The following is a 17,606-nucleotide window of genomic DNA, read 5'->3' as shown; positions in this document are numbered from 1 at the left end:
TTTTATTTGCATAATGCATATTCAGCAGACATTCATATCTATATTGGTTCAGATACAAAATTTGAAGGCAGAGTCAACTGGGTAAATTACATTTTTTTGTTTTCCTTAAATCAGCCTTTATTCCCTGGTAGGTTTTTTTCCTGCAGGTTTGTTTTGTTTACCTTCCATTTTAGCCCTTGAATCCATCTTCTTTCCCCCTGCATTTTATTCTCTTGCAAAAGTCCTTTGAAATCACTTGTCTGGTGACATTGCTTCCACATATTAGGGCTTGAGTTTTTCTCTGGAGCTATTCTGTTTTCTTTCCACCATTTCCTGATGTCTGTGGCCTGGACAACTTGAGACCGCCTATCCCACATAAGAGGTGCCACTGTGGTCATCCTTTCTGCACGTGTTGGTTGATGTTCATTCCCTTCTCCCTGTGGAGGTTGTAAATCCAAAGTTTTCTCTTCACCTCCTGGTTAGGACTCTGAATTTTGTTCTCATATAGTTTGTTAATCTTTGGGTATTTCAGAATTGCTACTTTAAAATTTTTATTAGTTCTTTGAGAATCTCATACATTATATTTTGATCATATTACACTCTCCTGAAACTCCACCCCATTCTACACACATCCAATTTTGTATTCTTTTTTTATACACCCACTGTGTCCCAGTTAGTGCTGCCTATATAATCTGGGGCCACACACTGAAAGAAAACTAGTTCACCTTCTCCTGGCAGCTGTAAATTGCCAATAGCTCCTTAGTCAGAGGTGGGATTTCATGACCACTTTGCCCTCAGTGAAGAGATTTTTGTCTGACTTGAATTTGTATAGGTCTCATGCGTGTTGTCACAACCGTTACAGTTCCTGTGTGCAACTTCCCTGTTGCAACTGGAAAACACTGTTTTGTTGTCGTTGTCCACTGCCTCCAGCTCTTACAATCTTCCTGACTCCCCTGCCTCCAGTTATTCCTGAACCTTGGGTGGAGGGGCTGTGATGTAGATACCACAGAACTTAAGAGTAAAATCATATTGCTGAAGACAGCACACACTTAAATCACAGAACATGGAGAGATCAGGCTGGTATGACTTAGGCTTCATCCTTGTTGTCTAGCTTTCATGATACTGGATGGGGCTCTGGAGTAGCAACCACTTTCTGATTGGAATTAAGAAGGTCTGCTCTAAAAATGCAACCCATACCTGGTATCATTATCTGGGCCAAGAGCCTGGGACTAGACAGGTTCTAGGTCCTAGGAGAGAACCTACTACTTCTCTGCTGAAGGAAGATAGTATGAGACCAATTGCTAATGACTTATTGTTATACCCATAGATAATTTCTCAAACCCCATCAGAGAAGCTTCTTTTTACAGTAGATGGTGATTAACACAAGAGCACCACAACTCAAAATGGTGCAGAGAACAAGAGTCTATGGAGTACTCAGCAATACTACTGTTTATTAGTTTTTTTTTTTTTTTACTATTTATAGTTCAATACTCTACAGAGCTATATTCCAATTGTTGTCCTGTGCACAGTTTTTTGTTATTTTTAGAATTATTTTTTCTGTATATGTGGGTACACACATGCCATAGTGAATGTGATGAGGGAAGAACCACACTGGATATGGGCTGAGAACCCAATATAAATAAAAAGGGAAAAGAAGCCAGAGAACCTGTTGAGCACTGGCACACATCGCTCTCTGTTTCTTGGGTATGCACAATGGGATTAGCTGCCTTCTACTGCCATGCCTTGATGAACTGTAGCCTCTTAGACCATGAACCAAAATGAACACTTCATCCCTTAGATTGCCTTCTACATACTGGGATTGCAAGCATGCCTCTCTGTGGCTGGCTCAATCACAGTTTTGTATGCGAGTACTTTTAACTTGCCAAGTGCAGATTTTCCAGTGTGAGGCAGCACATGGAACTTAAGAGAACAGATTTCAGGTCAGATGAGGCTCCATTTAATGTTTAAGTTTGTCATTTTCATGTTAGATGTTTGTGAACTAATTCCCTAACATCAAGACCCCAAGCCTTCTGTAAGATTTCTATCTTTCAAAAATAAGGAGGCTGGTATGTGCAAGAGTGTTACTTGATGATACTGATATGGATTATCAATTCGAATTTGATTGCATTTCAAATAGTAGATAGGTTAAAAACTGCTATCCTAGTGAAGGAGTTTGAGAAATTTACATTTTGATGAGGTCATGTATTGCAAATCCATGAACATGGTATAGCTCTTCTTTTTTTATTTGGCTATTTTAAACTTAAGTAGTATTTTATGGCTTTCTCTTATTAAATTCACTTCTACTTTATGTTTTAAAAATATTTATTTATACTTTATTTGCATGAGTGTTTTGCCTACATGTATGTATGATCACTATGTGTATGCTTGGTGTCCACAGAGGCCTGAATCGGGTGTCAGATCCCCAACCATTAGTTACAGATGGTTGTCAATTGCCATTTGGGCTTTGGAAGCCAAACTCTAGCTCCCACCAGGAGCAGCAAGTATTCTTAATCATTGAGCCATTTCTCAGGCCTCTTTTATATTTTATTGATAATACTGTAAATTGCATTTAAATTTATTTTCAGTTGCTTATTGCTAGCGATTGCTAAGAATACAGTTGTTTTTGTATATTTGCTTGTCCTGATAGTTTACTATTTTTACTTATGATTCCATGGTTTTTGTTACAAACTCCTTTGATTTTCTTTGCATAAAATCATAGATTGCTAAATAATAGAGTTATGCTGTTTTCCTTTATAATGCTTTAAGCTTTTACTTGCCTTTTATATATAGTGAAATGTTGAATGTAGGTAGAGGGTAGAATCCTTCCCTCATTCTTTACAATAGGGGGAAATATTCATTGTTATACTGCTAAATATGTTGCTGTCTGTAAGGTTTTGTACATATAGTTTCATTATAGAGGAAATGAGCTATTTTAGTTTCCTGAAGTTTTTTTGTTTTAGAGTAATGAATGAGTGATAAATTTTGTATAATGATTTTTTCCCATACTTATTGAAATTACCAGTTTATATCAAGTGTTATGAAAGGGATATCTTGTTTCAAATATTGTATCTACTCATTGATTTTGTCAATTTACTACATTAATCACTATGAAAAGAGTCTCATATGGCTTCTGGCAGTTTCTTTTTTGGGGGTTTTATTTTTTTTGTTAAGAGATTTTCTATTCATTTTACATACCAACCACAGATTCCCCTGTCCTCCCTCCTCCCCCATCCCCAACCCTCCCGCCAACCTACCCCTCATTCCCACCTCCTCCAAGGCAAGGTCTCCCATGGGGAGTCAGCAGAGCCTGGTACACTCAGTTGAGGTAGGTCCAAGCCCCTCCTCCCTGCACCAAGGCTGCGCAAAGTGTCCCACCATAGGCACTAGGCTCCAAAAAGCCAAATTAAACACTAGGGATGGGCCCTATTCCCACTGTCAGGGCACCCCCTAACCAGTTCAAGCTAAACAACTGTCCCACTTATCCAGAGGACGTAGTCCAGTACCATGGGAGCTCCTCAGCTATTGGTCCACAGTTCATGTGTCTCCACTAGTTTGGCTAGTTGTCTGTACTTTTTCCAATCATGGTCTCGATATCTCTTGCTCATAGAATCCCTCCTCTCTCTTGTCAATTGGATTCCTGCAGCTCTGCCTGGGACCCAGCCATAGATCTCTGCATCTGCTTCCATCAGTCACTGGATGAGGGTTCTATGATGACAGTTAGGGTATTTAGCCATCCTATTACCAGAGTAGGTCAGCTCAGGTACCCTCTCGACTATTGCCAGTAGTCTTTGGTGGAGTCATCTTTGTGGATTCCTGGGAACCTGCCTAGCACTCTGTTTCTTCCTATTCCCATGGAGTCTTCATTTATCATGGTATCTCTTTCCTTGTTCCCCCACTCTGTTCCCTTTCTGGCTTGAAACTCCTGCTCCCCTAGGCTCTCATTCCACTGTTCCTTGCCCTCCATTAACCCCCCTCACCCCCAGTTTGCTCATGTAGATCTCATCTACTTCTCCATCGCTGGGCGATCCTTGCATCTTTCCTAGGGTCCTCCTTACTAGCTAGCCTCCCTGGAGCTGTGGGTTGCAGTCTGGTTATCCTTTGCTTTATATCTAGTATCCACTTATGAGTGAGTATATACTATATTTGTCCTTCTGAGTCTGGGTTACCTCACTCAGGATGATATTTTCTAGTTCTATCCATTTGACTGCAAACCTCATGATGTTATTGTTTTTCTCTGCTGAGTAGTACTCCATTGTGTATATGTACCACATTTTCTTTATCCATTTTTCATTTGACGGGCATCTAGGCTGTTTCCAGGTTCTGGCTATTACAAATAATGCTGCTATGAACATAGTCGAGAATGTGTCCGTGTGGTATGATTGAACATTTCCTTGGGTATATGCCTAAGAGTGGTGTAGCTGTGTCTTGAGGAAGATTGATTCCCAGTTTTCTGAGAAACTGGCAATTTCTTTTGTACCTGAAATTGTCTTAATTAGATACCTACATATTTGGGATTGTTAGATCTTCCTGATAAATTACCTGCTTTCTATATTAAGAGTTCCTTTAGTCTAATACATTTTTTTTTTATTGTTGAAATAAGATCTTACTATGTAGCTTAAGCAGGCCTGGAACCCACTGTGGATGCATCACCTTTGTTATTTATTTACTTTTAATGTTTTTCCTCTTCTTTTGCCTTCAGCTTTATATGTTTTCATTTTGATAGTAGAGTGCTTCTAGAGAACACATAGAACTTACTATTTCTAATGCAATCTAAGAATCTCTGCATTTCATTTTAGGTACTAGTCCATTTACATTTAATATAATTATTGATATGATTCACTAGACCTTGACTCCTTTTAATATTTGCTCTTAATATTTTATTTTCAGTAGTTTGGCTATGATGTTAGTGTGTGTTTTAATGTATCCTTCTTATGGTTCAATGAATATTTTGTTCATGGATTGATAATTTCCACCAAACTTAGGAAGAATTTAGCCATATGCATGTAGTCTAGATGAAACGAAGGACAGAGGGATAAAGTACTAAAAGCAAAGGGTACATTCCAACTCTTTCTTAAGGAAGTTTTTCATATGTAGACTCAGATTATTTACATTTATAGCTCACTATCCAGAAATGGAGTGACAGGTCAATATATTACTGTAGCAGATGCTATGAAGTGTAGCTATTATTTCATCTCTGTGGAGCTGAAGTTCTCTAATGTAGGAAGTTGGGAGATGGATACTAGGGTGCTAGGTAATGAGTGAGGGTTCAGACAGATACCATTTCATCTCATTACTGGCTTCTTTACCATGTACTCTGTGTGACTGAATGTTAGAACAGAACCTTGATTTGAGAATTCTGGGTTCAAATCTGACTCTCCTTTTCTAACTGTATGCCTTAGGGCAAAGTCCTTGATTTTCCTGTCTACTTCCCCATTAGAAAATGAAGAAATAACAGCACTCATGGGGTTTATAAATCCTTGGAATGGTGAGTATACTTCTAACTGCTTGCATGAGCAAGTGCAGTTTCAACAGACTCTTGTTGAACTTATGAAGAGATTTTTTTTCTTCTGAGCAATTCTTGTACCTCTTCCCACAGCTATTATCGCAAGAGCTCACCCACTTTGCCTTGCAGGGTGGCCCAATAACTGCATGTGTTTAAAGAACTGTGTGTGACCAGCTCTTGATTCCAGAAAACGCCCTTAGTCATGCTCAGGGATACAGCCCTGGGGGACTCTGGGCAAATGTGAAGTTTGACTATGTTCCAGAGATTGCTTAACAGGCCAGCTTTCTTCCAGTTTCCCTATGCACAATCTCTTAGTATACATAGTATACATAGTAAAAGACTCACAGTTTAAAAGAAGTTGAATCCAACATTTTTGAGTACCACAGGCCACCGTACTTAGTCTCACCTAGTAGGAGTCTACCACATTTTGTAGGTAAGGAAATTGAACCGAGAATGATAAGATACTTTGTCCAAGGTCAGACAGCTTGTAAGGAAATTCAAACTTTTTTTTTTTTTTTTTTTTTTTTTTTTTGGCTTTTTGTTACTAGTATTACAAGCCTTATTCCTGTTCTCCTAGGAAGGTCATTTACAGGGCAACTGAGGAGGAAGTGAGTCATTTACAAAAGGATGTCATATGAACAAGAAGATAACAATGACTTGAGCAATGGAAGGAACTGCAGAATTTGCTAATCAAAGTAGAGGATTTTGAAAATCTGGCACAGCATTCTCTTCTTCCTTTCATTCCGAAATGAAATACTTTGGGTGTCCTGCCTCCCAGCTGGACTGATAACCCTCACTGCAGCCCCCCCCCCCCCCCCCCCCCCCCCCCCCCCCCCCCCCCCGCTCCTTGTGTTTTCCATTGCATTGGTATCAGGGCCATCTTCACGGTCTCTGGCTGTCACATACAAATGTGACTACTTGTTGTTCCATAGTTAGCATTGCATCTTAACTCCATAGTAAATCCAATCCATCATCAGTATCTGCATCCTACTTAATGCCAGAACAAGCCAGAGGGATTCAGCAGTAGCCCTGGGTCTAACAGATTAGCGGACAGAGGTGGCAATTGGACCCAGTTCTCTTTGTCTTCCATCAGTTAGCTATAGGTTTGTGGTTTTGTTTTTAAAGTTCCTCTTTTGTTTTATTGGACTGTGCTTCCAAGTGTCACGCTGTTTTGGGTACCATGGCTCTGTTGTGTTTCCAGAAGTCAGGTACTGTGTCACATCTAGCTTTGTTCATCAGGTTTGAGGCTGCTTTGTCTATTTGGGGTCTTTTGTGCTTTCATATGAATTTCAGTTTTTTTTTTTAATTTTTCTGTGAATGTCATTGATATTTTGATGGTGATTGCATTAACCTGTTAGTCACTTTGAGTAGTATAGGTATTTTAATAATATTAATTCTTCCAATCTGTAAAATGGGAAGCTTTTCCAATTTTTTGGTATCTTTTAATTCCATTAATGTTTCCTATTTTTCTTTTGCTTTATAAAAATTTTCATACAATATTTTGACCGTATTCCCCATTCCAATTCCTCCTAGGTCATCACACTCCCTATTCATCCAACTATATGTTCTTTCTCTTAAAAATACCAAAACAAGCAAGGTGGTGGTGGCGCACTCCTTTAATCCCAGCGCTCGGGAGGCAGAGGCAGGCAGATCTCTGTGAGTTTGAGGCCAGCCTGGTCTACCAAGTGAGTTCCAGGAAAGGTGCAAAGCTACACAAAGAAACCCTGTCTCGAAAAAACAAAAACAAACAAACAAAAAAACCAAAACAACAAAAAGGCACAAATAAACAAACAAAAATATGAAGTCCATTTTGTGTTGGCCAACTTCTCCGGAGCCAATGAGGCACTGTCATAGAGTCTGGTTGATGTACCCAGTGTCACGCCATTGAAGAAACAAATCCTCCATCTCTCAGAAGCTACCAATTGTGAATAGCTTCTTGGTTAGGGGTGGGGCTCCATGTGTACTTCCTCTACTCAGTGCTGGGATTTTATCTGGGTCGGACCTGCGCAGCTCCTGTGTGCTGCCACTGTATCTGTGAATTCATCTACGCACAAGCCCCATTGTGTCTGGAAGACGCTGCAGCTCTAATTTTTGAACCGTTTGGAGGAAGAGCCCCATCGTTTAATTTTCTTAAGTTAAAAGATAAAACCCCAAGCCTCTGTCTGAATGCAACTTGTGGGTTGACTTGGTTATTTAACTTCCCAAACCTGTCTCTTCAGATTAATAAGAACTGTTTATTATTGTCGCACACAGGACCAAATTGGATCTTTTCTATTTCCAATGGCCATAGTGCATTTTCTAGACCCAAATAGCAACAATTAATTTTGTTCTAAAATTAAGATGTTTGAGATAGCTTTATTTTTTCACAAATAAATTGTTAAATAAGGATACTTCATAGTGAGTGCTGCCATGTTAATGAGTGTTTAAGCATCTTCTTTTTAATCATAGCAGAATAAAATACACGAAGGATAGAAAAATATTCTACTCCAGGCGACTCTTTGGAGAATGCAGGCATTATCAAGACTGATTGTATATTGCATTTTGTAGTCTGGTTTCTAAAATATAAAAGCTAAGAGAAGTTTATAAAATATTGAATGTCATTTAATTTTTTTCTATTTCTACCCAGAATAATTTCAAGCCAATTATGCCCACTTATGAGTTGTCCTTCAGATAATAAAATCTGGGACTATTTTTGTTGATTTTAAAGATTCACTATATTCTTAACAATAACTATAGAAGTTGTCAATATCACTAAGGAATTATGTATGAGTATAAATATAAACTAAAACAGATGAGAAAAATAGAGTATCAAAGGAAAAGTATGCATGAATAATGTTATTTAGCTTTAATTTTTAAAATTTAAATATTTAATAAAATTTCAAATTAGTCTTAAAGTGTTAAAAGAAGCTTACATTCATAACACTGTTAAATATACACTCCTGTGTGGATGAAGAGATGTGCAGACACATACATATATTATATATATATATATACATATATACATACATACACACATGCACATATATATCATATATATGTATATGTAATTTTGTTGGCCTGAGAAATGCCAAATTTTGTATATACAAAACAATAAAAAACACTTACCTCACTTATCTGATAATCTCATTTAAAATTAAAATATGTAACAGCTTTACATAATATTATATCATAAAATATGCTTCCATGTATAATTTCTATATAATAATTCAATTTTTTAAAGTGCACAATTCAGCAATTTTAGTAAATCCACATAGGTGTGAAACTATTCACATGGATCATTTTTAAACATTTCCTTCAATCCAGTGAACTACCCATATCTGTTGTCCTAAATCTCTCTTTATACCCCAGCCACAGCAATCATACATCTACTTTCTATATTTACTTAAAAAAATAATCTGTTTTTGTTTTATGTGCATTAATGTTTTGCCTGTGTGAGGGTGTCAGATCTTGGAGTTACAGATAGTTGTGAGCTGCCATGTGGGTGCTGATAATTGAACCAGGGTCCTCTGGAAGAACAGTCAGTGCTCTTAACCACTGAGCCGTCTCTCCAGCCCCCTGCTTTCTATATTTTCATGTGTTCTTTTTCTGGACATTTCTACTAAGTGACATGATGTGATATATAGTCTTCTGATATATGATCTTCTGAACATGTCTTTGTTCTTAGAGTGTCATGCTTTGGTGACTCACTAATCTTGTGGCTTATGTTGGTGCTTAATAACTATTTCCAAATGGCGTTGCACTGTAAGGGTAGATGTACCATGTTTGTTTACCCATCATCAGAATCAACATTTAAAATATATATATTATCCATTGGGTTGAACACCTGAATACATTTATTAAAAACACTGACTTGTACATTTTGGAAGAATGAATTATAATCTAGAAATTATACACTTAAATGTATTATTTGTTTTCAAGAAATTGGATAGAAGACAAATGATAAGTATGGGTGAGATGTCTTCATTATTTACTATTTTACATGTCTTCTCTCTTTTACACTTAGTGTTATATCTTATACTTTTAGGTAATCATTGTCTACTTATTTTTGGCATATTTTAGATTATACATACACACATACATATAACTAGACACATGTCATGTGCACATATACTACACATATGATGTACATCCAAGCAATTTTTTGTGTTTATATCTTGTGTTTCAATAAGTGTAGAAACACAGGATTTGATATTTTAACATAGGGTTACCAAATCTATGATAAACAATCTAATAGGTCTTAGTGGGTTGTGACCTATCTGAATTAGTGATTGTATGCAAACACGTTCTGATTTTTTAATATTTTTACTCTTTGAGACAAGGTCTCATATATCCTATGTGTTCCCAAACTTGCTATGTATCTGAGGATGGCCTTGAACCTCTGAAGCTTTTGCCTCTGCCTCCCTAGCACTGGGATTATAGGGCTTGAGCCATTATGATTAGTTTACATAGTGCTGAGGATTGAACTTGGGGCTTAGTCCTTGCTAGGCAGTTTACCCACTAAGCTATACCTCCAGCCCTGCTTTAAGAGTTCAAAGCCCTTCTATGCTTTCTTGCAGGATACTTTGGCGCTGCTTGTGAAGAGAAGGTAGACCCTTGCATGTCGTCTCCATGTCAGAACAATGGTTCCTGCTATGTGGATGGCGTGACCTTCACCTGCAGCTGCAGCCCAGGCTTCACAGGGCCGACGTGTGCCCAGCTTGTGGACTTCTGTGCCCTCAGCCCATGTGCTCATGGCACATGCCGCAGCGTGGGCACCAGCTACAAGTGCCTCTGTGATCCAGGTTGGTTCTCCGTGTAGACAGCGAAGCTTTTCCTAGACCACTTGTTTGTCTGTGCATCTGAGCAAAAGACACCCAGAGTGTGACATGCATAGAAGTGAATCCCACTGGTTTGTGCACACCTACTCGTCAGACCTACTCTAGGTAGAGCTTTAAACATGTCTTTTCTTTTACCCATGGGCTATTCATGTTCATTGTGAGACAATTGGAAAGTACAAGAAAGCAGGATGGAGAAATTTAAAAAACGATGGAATCTCTAACACAATTTTAGTGTCCAGTGCACAATGCAGTCCACTTATCACCACAGTTTATTAACATTCTTATTCCGTGCATAGCATGTTATACTCAACTTCCTCAGTAAACGTTCAATAGCTTCATCATTTATTTCCCAAAAATACTTTGCATTCATGATACTGATATTTAAATTGTGGAGGTTTGGAAACCCAGAAGTCAGAGTGATGACTCGTCCTCATTGGTGTCTTTCTTATCTACTGGTTGTCTGCAAAGAACATGTGGGCAGCTCTCTCCTTTCTCTCATTTCCATTATGCCAATGTCTCTATCCTTGCATTACTTCTCCCCACATGTGACCCGGGTCAGTCAGTGTGGCTAACCAGTACCTGCTTTCACTGATCCGTGACTGTGCTCTAGTACTGGGATGCCTGCTTTGTTACTCCATCTCTCTTCAGGGCCTGAGTTTCCCTCCTCTAAGTTCCAGAACTCATCCACAATATCACTTTCATCATCTTTACAGTGTAACACAGTCACATACCTCATAGGGATGTTTTGTTACAACATACCATATATACATTGCTGGTCCATAGGGTTGAATAGCCTGTGGACATCCTAGATACCTTAGCATGTGTGAGAACACTCTCAGTGACGCTTGCACAATGCACTACTTAGGATGTTTCTCCCATCTTTCAGGGACAGGTAATATGCTAATGATGGTGATAGGTGTCACTCTGCCCCAAGGACTAAGAGAAAGGTGTATATGTGTTTAAAGAGATTTTGAATCAACAACTGTACCGCTGAGCCATTGCTGAGTGGGTGACAATCTTCCTAGGTTCTTAGCTGGATATGTCACATCTTTGGACTTTTCAGGGCTACATTTACCTGGAATACTGCTGTAGATTCACTTTCTACCTGTGGTCTCAGACTCATTAGAGAGCCTGAGCCAGACTCCAACCTCAGTGCTTCTGGCACTAAGGCCCCAGTGCCTAGTTCAGAACTTCCAAAGGCCACGTCTCAGATTCAGAAATCAATTAAAAGAGTTAGTGGGAAATGCAGCTAAGCTTTCAAAAGGCGATGAAAAGCTTTTTACATATAGACTCTTAATTCTCTGATTTTTCTAAGCAGCTGATATTTTGCCAAGTTCTTTCTTCCATGTTCTGCAATACAGAGAAGGGGCTGTTTAATCTGCTTGGTAACAGCGTTAGGAGTCTCCAGAGAAGCAGGACACACACACACACACACACACACACACACACACACACACACACACACACACACACACCACACATAAGGTTATTTTAAGTAACTGGCTCATACAATTGTGGGGACTGGCAAGTCCAAAATCCGTAGGGGAAGCTGGCAGGCTGCAAAACCAGCATGACGTCTGTGTTGTGCTTTGAAGCTAAAATCCTTCATCTGCAATAACCCAAGTCTTTGCTCTTTAGGTCTCCAAGAGCTGGGCTGATTCCTCACTCCATTGCATTGTCATCTGCTTTACTCAGAGACTACTGTTGTAAATTTTAATGCCATCTAAGAGAAAATGCCTTCAAGGCCACGTGTATGTAGAGGAAAAATCTGGATACCATCATCTACCTAACTAGATAGGCACAATTAATGATCACAGTAATAATGGGGATTTTCTGTAAACCTTGAAGTGAAGTATCCTCAGTTCCCTGTGTGATGTCCCTGTCTTTTCTGAGTCTTTGTCATCTACCTCCATGGGAGTCTTGGTTGACATGGTAACATGTTGGGCCTGTTTTTCATGTGTGGGAACCCAAGCCCATGTGTGGCAGAGATGCATGCTGGGGAAGGAGGCAGAACAGGGCTGTACTATTCCCTACCTGGTAAGCATACCCTTAGGACAGTTTGGTGTGTGCAGACTGAACAAGGTGCCATCATACTGGACAGAACCACGCCTCACACCTAGTACAACTAGGACTCACCATGCCCAAGCTCTGGAGATGTCACAGCACATGGGGTCGCTCCCCTCAGTGGCAACTGGAAGTGAACTTTTGCTGTTAGGAACTTCTCCATATTCTATTACCTGCCTGTGAGAGCTCTCTTTTCCTACAAGCCTCACAGAGAAGACCCAAGCAGGACAGACCAGAAAAAGTCATTTTCTCTTTTGAACTCCTGTCTTAAACATATTTAGTACTTTAAAAAATTTTAAGTGAACTATAGTTATTTGTCTCTGTCTGTTTCTGTCTCTGTCTCTCTCTGTGTATGTGCGTGCGCGTGCCTGCGCGTGCGTGCGTGAGAGAGAGAGAGAGAGAGAGAGAGAGAGAGAGAGAGAGAGAGAGAGATTATCCTAAGCAGAAACATGCAACATACATCACTCAGTGTTTCTCTTTCTACTCTGAGAAATGCAGTTGGCAGCCATGGAAAGGCCATACCTCTGATCTATTCACTATGAATATAAGACATTTATAGAGCATCCCTGGGCCTCAGTTTCCTCCTTGGGTAGGAAGCATGAGGGAGAGATTCAGTGTAGCTCCTCTGCTTGTGTGGCATTAAGAGCTAGCTACCCTTTCAACCTTTCCAAATTTTAAGTGGACTATAGTTATTTGTCTCTGTCTGTTTCTGTCTCTGTCTCTCTCTGTGTATGTGTGTGAGGATTCCAATGACATCTTTTGAGGCATAGTGGACTGAGTCATCACCCATTTACATTTTGCTTTCCCCTCTGTTCTCTGTTAAGGCTTCATCTGTGTCCACATTTAGATTGGTAGTCACCTGTGGTCTAGCACTATCCCTAAAGAGCCTTAAAACCCACAGAAAACATATCTTCTACTCCACAATACCTTCATTTGTTATGTACTCTGCAGTGTGGTCCTAGAATTGATCCCAAGAGAGCCTGGTCACCGAATTTGGGACATCCAATTGCTTCCAGAGGGAATAATCTTTCAGGTGGTTGAGTGACTTTCTGTGAAATTAAAAAAGGCCTTTAAACATCTGGCAGGAATTACATTTGAGAAAGTGAATATGACAAGTCTGTGAATGGGAAATTTCTTTTTATTTTTTTGGAGCTTGTAATTGCTTTACCACTCGTTTGTGTAATAGTTGAATCTTGTAAGAGTGGGTGAAATTGGGTGTCTGGCTGCAGAGCAGTGGGCTGGATCATCTTTACAGAGAGCAAACAGATCCTGTTTCATAAGTGACAGCAGATTGAAATCATACCAGATTGGCAACTAGTTCTTATCTGAAAAAAACAACAAAAACCAAAAACCAACTATGCTATTCGGATTACTGCAAATCAGGTGTGTCAGGTGCTCTCTGTTCAAGCTTCGGTTTCAGCTTACATTTCCCAGTGTTTCTGACGGCGTTTTAATACTAAATAGCAAAATGCCACTGCTGAGTAATTGCTGAAATGTCATCTCCCAGTGACAGTTTTAAGTGACAGGGCACTTGTTCTTAAAAAAAAAAAATTGCAAACTGAAATCTCCCAGAGGCTGGAGAAGTGAGGTCTTGGAAATGCTGCATGTATTAGATGTGAACATGTCAAGGGCACACTGTGGCCATTGCAGGTAGAACCCTGGCATCTTGTGACTCAGTACAATGGTGGCATCTTTTAGATGCTGTTTTAGAGTCAGTGCTGCAGATACCCAGTATCAGATGCAGTGGCTGACTGGAGGGACCAGGTTCAGCTTTCTTTTGACTGGTTTAGCCTCCGGATGCACGTGAGCGAGCACTCTCCACTCGCTTGCTTGCCAGCCCCACCTCTGCAGGGGGACCTGTCTTAAAGAACTGAAGCTACAAGGCATTAGAGTAGTTTGCATGCAAATATATGCATCAAATTAAAATTTTAAGAATATTATCTCTCATGACTCAATGTCAGTCAAATAGGCTCCTGGACCTGGCAGGGTGTTGGCCAAATGGACTCAGATACTATTTTGTTTCTATTTTCTACATTTGCCTCGCCTGTGGGCTGCATTTCTGCTGTGTGGCTTGTGAGACACAGCTGGTGTTGCTTCCTGTTGTGATGTCCAGGCTTGACCACATTGGTACTCAGACAGCACTGCCTGGAAGCAGAATAAAGATAAGACCTAATGGTAAGGATACTCATAGTAATTGAACAGCAACAAGAAAATTAACACACCAATGAAGATAGGAAGTCATTTAGCTCACTAATGAGTGTCTGGATATATTCAGATTCTGGGAAAAGTACAGCAGGCAACTTTTATCTTTATTTGCCAGGGAACTTCCTCTGGTTTACTGGGATGAAGACAGTTCTTATATTGACATGCTGTGATCTCCAGCTTCCTGTTTATGAGAGGTACGGATTGTGTATGAGAGGTATAGATTGTGTAAGTATATATCTCTGATTCCCAATCCTGTGACACCCTTCCTGTGTCATACTCCAAAATGTAGTGCCTGTTTTTTATCATCTAGACCCAAAAAGGAAGAAACAAAGGAAGTCTTGTTCAATCAGATGTATCTTCATTTATGGAGACCTGCCTTACTCTTCGTAATCTGTACTCTGGCAAAAAAAAAACAAAAACAAAAACAAAAAAAACCCCACAAATAAAAACAATTTAAATCTCTACTTCAAAATGTTGATAGAACTAAGAACTTGGGAAGAGAAGAGCAGCCGCTGACATCTTGGCTGTCACCTGCAGATAGATCCTAGAGTTATTAGGAGCCGGCTTAATGCACACATCACGGAGTCCTGTTGCCTCCTGTTGGACATTAAGACAAGCGTGATGATATTAGACATCACTCAGAGGCCATGGCAGAGTAAGACAAAACAAGACCACATCAGAATTTTGTCTAAGACATAAAAAGATAAACATTAGCCTAGGCCTGGTGAGACATGTTTGTTATCCCTAGTACTTTGGGATTCTGAGACAGAAAGATTATAAGTTCAAGGCTTGCCTGGGCAAACAACTGAGATCTTGTCTCAAAATAGTCAAATGGGGTTGAAGATATAGCTCAATGGTAGAGCACTTGCCTAGCATGTATGAAGATATAGGTTCAATCTCTAGTAATAAAACAAAACAAAATAACCCCAAGATAACCATGTAACAATAAGATGCTGAATATTATCTTTGCTCCGTTTCTACTGTCGACTTAGTTGCCAGTTACTTCCTCATCAGTTACATGTACATACCAAATTGTCCAAGGATTAAATGTTACTCACCATCTTGAACATTACATTTTCTGACTGAAGTGATGAATAGATAAGGGCCAGGGGCTAGATGGAGCTTTATAAGGGAAGTATTTTTTTATTCACCAGCCTTCATGATGTAAGACCCATGGCTGCCGTTTCTCTGCCCTTGACTCCACTAGATGGGGATGAAAGACAGATTTGAATGTAGCTGATTAGGACCCAGAGCCTCTGTTGCCTCAGAATAAATAAGAAACAGGGTTAACCTGTCACCTTCATTCATTGAGGGTAATAATGACTGAAAAAATTAAGACTTTAACTAGAGTTTCTAAGTGCTGGTTGTCTTTGTAGCTCCCTCAGATTAGCACATCAAATTGAGTCATTAGCCACACAGATTTGCTCTGTGGAGTGGGGCAATGACCTTTTCCAGGCTGGCTGTGCCTTGAGTTGCTTCTATCTCTGAGAACTTACTTCATCCACACACAGTGCTAAATATCTGACATGTTTTCTCTTAAAGAAATCAAGGTATCTAGGAAATGGAGATGGCAGAAAATGGAGGAGATGGAATTCTCATGTTAATTTGTATTTGCTCAACATTACAGACCCACTGTTCTTGACCAAAGGCTAGACTTCTTGGAAGTCTACTTGTGGAAACCGTGCTCCCACATTAGTTGTGACCTTGGCCTCTTTGGCTGAACAATCACAAGAACAAGCTTTCAGACTCCTCTGTCTCAGCATTGTTTCTGAAAACCTGGGCACCTGAATTGAAGGTGGCCTTGGCTGTGGGTCAGTGAGTGACTCTTAGACAGAGGTGTCCAAATCGAACACCACAGGGACAGAACTCTTGTGAGTAGATAGGACCGCCCCTCCTTCCTGTCTTTGCTTCCCTCTGAAGATCCATCCACATGCTGCTTTGAACTTGATGCCGAGGGCTGCCTGGCTTGGGAATTTATGACTGTATTTGGCCTGATGTCTGCTGGGTGCACCTAAATAAAGGAGCCTGCCTTTCTATGACTCAGAGCCTGTAGACACAACCACATGACAGATGCACTGCTCTATCAGCTCTGGGAGTTTCTCTTGATTGGCATGTCTCAAATCCAGGGTCCATGATACCTACTCATAATATCTCTTATCCTCTACATCTCTGAAAGTCTCCTGTATTGATTACTGTGAACCATTGACTCCTGATCTGGAAATATCATGGTCTCTGAAATACTCTTTTTCTTCCTACTTTTGTTATTTTTAGTTTTCTGTCTTGAGACATCTTTAGTGTCCCAAGCTGTCCACAGCATGGCCTCTGTAGAAATGACTACTCATTATTGTCAATAAATAACAGTGGCTCTTTGGGACCTTAGAACATCAGCATTGGAGACCCTGTAACAACGGGTGTCATTGGTGATAGCCATCTCGAGATTGACCATAGCCTGACTCCAGAGTCCACATTAGACAACAAATGTGAGTGTTCCTCTGCATGTCCTATTTTTCCAGCCTTTTAGCCTTCAATATGCTGGAAGATTCTTCCGTGACTGGATTTGTACAAAGACCTGAGGACAATGCCCTGCATTTCCCTTATTGTTTGCCATTGTGCCCCTTGCTTTTCAGTTTGAAAGCTCACTGTGGAAGCCCACGCTTTTACAGAATTGCCTCTATTTTAATGAAGATTCAGAGCACTTTGAGTTTGCCTGGAGAAGACTGATGCCTGACCCTCCCTCCCTCCCTTTCCTTGTCTCCCTCCCTCTTCTTTCTTCTTATCCCAGACCACTCCCAGCTCCATAGGACACCACGTGTTCCTCCCTCTCACTCAGTACCTCCTGTCCTCTTTTTAAAACTTCCACTTGCCTTTATAGGAGTTGACTAACAGACCCTTTAAAAAATAGTTATTTTATGTGTGTGAGTGTTTAGAATGAATATATGTCTGTGTACAACATACATGCCTGGTGCTCATGGAGGTCAAAGAGGGCATTGGGGCCCCTGGAACTGAAGCTATGTATGGTGGTGAGCTGCCCTTTGGGA

The 17,606-nt window shown here is 40.0% G+C and overlaps 1 protein-coding gene across 1 annotated transcript in view; it reads left to right on the top strand.

The window, feature by feature from the left end:
• The window catches only part of Dner (delta/notch like EGF repeat containing), a 331,006-nt gene that overhangs the window by 254,162 nt on the left and 59,238 nt on the right, over positions 1–17,606 (top strand). Inside the window, exon 8 of the mRNA XM_006984167.4 lies at positions 10,039–10,263. Coding sequence (XP_006984229.2) covers positions 10,039–10,263 — 225 coding nt within the window. The remainder of the gene's footprint in view (positions 1–10,038; positions 10,264–17,606) is intronic.

This window comes from Peromyscus maniculatus, chromosome 13 (genome assembly GCF_049852395.1).
Source record: "Peromyscus maniculatus bairdii isolate BWxNUB_F1_BW_parent chromosome 13, HU_Pman_BW_mat_3.1, whole genome shotgun sequence".
In the NCBI taxonomy this organism is placed as follows: domain Eukaryota; kingdom Metazoa; phylum Chordata; class Mammalia; order Rodentia; family Cricetidae; genus Peromyscus; species Peromyscus maniculatus.
Note: the sequence above shows the minus strand (reverse complement) of the source record. Positions and strands in the feature narration are given on the sequence as shown.